General features: G+C 43.3%; 1 protein-coding gene across 1 annotated transcript in view; it reads left to right on the forward strand.

Moving 5' to 3' along the window:
* Window positions 1-3,802, forward strand: part of FER1L6 (fer-1 like family member 6) — a 102,022-nt gene that overhangs the window by 72,205 nt on the left and 26,015 nt on the right. Inside the window, 3 exon segments of the mRNA XM_006767370.2 lie at window positions 450-565; window positions 1,798-1,929; window positions 2,871-2,996. Coding sequence (XP_006767433.1) covers window positions 450-565; window positions 1,798-1,929; window positions 2,871-2,996 — 374 coding nt within the window.

Below are 3,802 nucleotides of genomic sequence, written 5' to 3' on the forward strand. Positions count from 1 at the left end.
CTTCATTTTGCAGTTGGTAAAACAGAGGTACAAAGAGATGGTGTGACTTTCCCAAGTTCACACAGCTAGAATCTAGCAGAGCCTAGAAGTCTTCTCAGGCAGTTTATTTCTAGAGCCTGCTCCTAAAAAATTACTGAGTAATCTCTCTAACTACATTCGTGACTTTGTGCAAGACCCTTAATGTATTTGAGCCTCCGGTTATTAAACTAGATGAATCTCAAGTTCATAAACAGATCTGAGAGGGACTGCAACTCAGAGCTTTGGAGTCAGTCCATCCTGAGTCTGTTCTTTGTTAGTTGGATGACTGAGCAAATTATCTCTCCCCCTCCCCCCTCCCCACTGTGCCTTGTTTGTTGTTTTTTTTAAAAATATGTTATTGATATTTTTTACAGAGAGAAAGGGAGAGGGATAGAGTGAGAAGTCTAATAATTTCCACTAAATACCCACAGATGCAAAACCAGATGAGGTCGTGGTGAATATAGAAGATGGCCCGAAGAAGAAGAAAGATAAAATGCTCAAGAAGAAGCCCAAAGAAGATGAAATGCCCAACCTGGCTGTCTTGAAGGTGTGGGGACACAGCCATCGCTGCTATGGAGGGGGCGGGTGGGAAGCTCAGAAGGGGGTCCTGTTGGTGCTTCAGTCAATCCTAGTAATGTCTTTGTCTGAACTAACTTACTTTGTCTTCATTATAATCATCGATGCATGGAAATAAGGTTTAACAAGCATGTAAGCCAAGACAATGGAGCTTGCTAGTTTTCTGTTTCCTACATCCTCATGTTAGAAAGGGGCATACCTTACATTGGTTAGCCTGGATCCAGCAAGGTCACTGACAGTGCGTGTGTTCCCCTTGGCTCACCTCTTGGAGGTTGTCATCATCATGCAGATGTGTACATACTCAAATTAGCAGGAGTTTTAACTCGAGCTGAAGTCAGTTCCGTCAGACCAATTTTTAACATTAGCCAGAGGCTATTAGCTAGAGGCATATTGGTGGATATGAAAACTGGGAGTGTGAAAATTATGTATCTCGATAACAAATTTAGATAAATAATTTTGCTAAAAAATTTGAATAAGTGATTTAATTATATTACCAAACTTAAATTCAATTTTGCATTTCTAAAATGTATATACATATAATTTCCCACTTGGAAAACTCATGTCTATATGCATTATAATAAAAACAAAACATTTCAGCTCTAGCCCTTTTGGCTCAGTTGGCCTGAAAACTGAAGGGTCCTGGTCAAGGCCACATGCCTGGGTTTCGGTCTTGATCCCCAGCAGGGGGTGTGCAGGAGGCAGCCAATCAATAATTCTCTCTCATCATTGATGTTTCTATCTCTCTGTCCCTCTCCCTTTCTCTCTGAAATCAATAAAAATATTTTTAAAAATATATGTATTTCCTCACTTTATAAATGCTAAGAATTAGATGCTTAAGAAGCATATATTGACTGGAATGACCTCAAAATAGTCTATCTTGAAAAAGACAAAGACATCAATTAGCTATTAAAAAGTTTGTCATGTTTATAATTTTAAATTATATTTTAAAAATTTTGGTTTAGCTATACATTTCTTGGAATTTCAAAGTTTATCAAAGGTTTTATAAATTTGGAGGGGCCGTTAGATCCAAGAATGCTGATTTTGTCATATTCCTTATTTTGCTAAAGATAATTAACAGCAGCCTCTAGATTTTTCCAAGGGGTCCTATCAAGTCTAGCTTTGGAGAATATTGGCTTTTTTCTTTAAATCAATCTTGGGCCTCTTTCCTTTGTCTGAGCACACTCTCTTCCCTTCTCCCTAAAGATATATGATGGCGACCTCGAGAGTGAGTTCAACAATTTTGAAGACTGGGTGAAAACCTTTGAGCTCTTCAGAGGCAAGTCTACGGAAGATGACCATGGCCTTGATGGAGACAGAGTCATAGGAAAGTTTAAGGCAAGTTCCAGAGTTAACTCTTTTATTTGGTTCTTCTGTCCATAAATGTCAGATATGACTCATTCTATTGATGGGATTGTGATATGGGATGTGTATAAGGAAATTCCTACATCTTATACAAGATCCTCTCTAGAGCCTCACAAGACCCAACCCCAGTCTTTTGAGACACTTGTTTCATGGGCAGTGAAGGGGGTGGGAAGTCATACTAGTGGAATATAAGAGAGAGTTGTTACCCTAAAGAATCACTGAATTTTGCCTGGTCGGCATGGCTCCCTGGTGGAGCATTGACTTATGAACCAGGAGGTCACGGTTTGATTCCCGGTCAGGACACATGCCCATGTTGCTGGCCCAGTATGGGGTGTGCAGGAGGCAGTCAATCAATGATTTTCTCTCATCATTGATGTTTCTATCTATCTTTCCCTCTTCCTTCCTCTTTGAAATCAATAAAAATATATTTTAAAAAATAATCACTGTATTTAACTTTGTTCTTCCTACCCCTGACCTACCAAATGTGTAAGTTACAGGAACCCACTAGTTGGATGATTAATCAAACAATGCAAACCCTTCATCTGGCGGAGGTACGGTGTCAGCATCACAGAGTAGTAGTTCACCCTAGGAACCTACCGCATGCTGGGCCCTTTACCTGCAGTGTCATGTGTTGGAAATAACATGGGTATTGGCCTGCCAGTGTGGATTTTGATCCTGGCTATAATGCTAACAGCCCTGTGGGGAGGTGTTCCTCTGCCAACACCGAGTCACTGAGGTGCCGTGGAGAAGCCCAGATGCAGGCAGGCTACGTGAACTTCTGAGGACACTCAGAGGGCAAGGGCAGTGCTCCTGTTTGACCCAGCGGTGCTCATTTTCCCAGTGTTATGCCCTCTCTGGCTTTTGGTGGGACATATGACCATCTCGTTTCAATGGGTGGTGTTTTGTGTTTCCAGGGCTCTTTCTGCATTTACAAAAGCCCCGAGGATTCCAGCACTGAGGACAACGGGCAGCTGAGAATCCAGCAAGGGATTCCACCCAACCACCCCGTCAAAGTCATGATCCGGGTGTACATTGTGGCGGTGAGCATCCTGTCTACTCTGAGGGGCTCAGTCTGCTCGGGCTGCCGTTCAAAACACTACGAACTGGGTCACTTAAATAACAGGCATTTATTTTCTCACAGTTCTGGAGGCTGGGAGTCCATGATCAAGGTGCAATCAGGATTGGTTTCTGGAAGCCTCTCTCCTGGCTTGTAGATGGCCACCTTCTGGCTGTGCCCTCACATGGCCTTTTGCCTGTGTGCACATTCAGAGGGAGAGAGAGAGAGATACCTGGTGTCACTCCCTCTTCTTATAAGGCCATTAGTCTTGATGGATTAGGGCACCACCCTTCAGGCTCCTTTAGCCTTAATTACCTCCCTAAAATTTAGGGCCTAAATGCTCCATCTCCAAGTACAGTCACACTGGGGGTTAGGGCTTCCGCGTGTGAATTTTGAGAGGACACAGTTCTTCCACAACAGGGGTGTGAAGCTTGGTTGGTAACGTGGACATCTACCTGCTGGCTTTCCAGGCTTGATGTGTAGCTGTGTTTGCTCCCTGGGTTTGCTGCTAACTGGGAAGAAAATCAAACAGGCTGGAAACAGGAAGCTCCAGGCAAGACTGTTAGAACAACAAACAGGGCAGCTGCCACTGTGAAGCTCTCCCGCACCCCTCTTACCAGGCCTCTGCACTGTGACGCTGAGACATTCCATGTTGAATGTATTTCCGAGAAAAACATTCTCTGCCCTACTTTTTGAATATGCAAGCCCTAAACTTTAATTGTGAGATGTTGGGGCCTGATTGCCAGGAAGCTCAGGGCCAAGTCTGATGCTCAATCCAAGCAGTTGTCT

Source organism: Myotis davidii, unplaced genomic scaffold (genome assembly GCF_000327345.1).
Source record: "Myotis davidii unplaced genomic scaffold, ASM32734v1 scaffold200, whole genome shotgun sequence".
NCBI lineage: Eukaryota > Metazoa > Chordata > Mammalia > Chiroptera > Vespertilionidae > Myotis > Myotis davidii.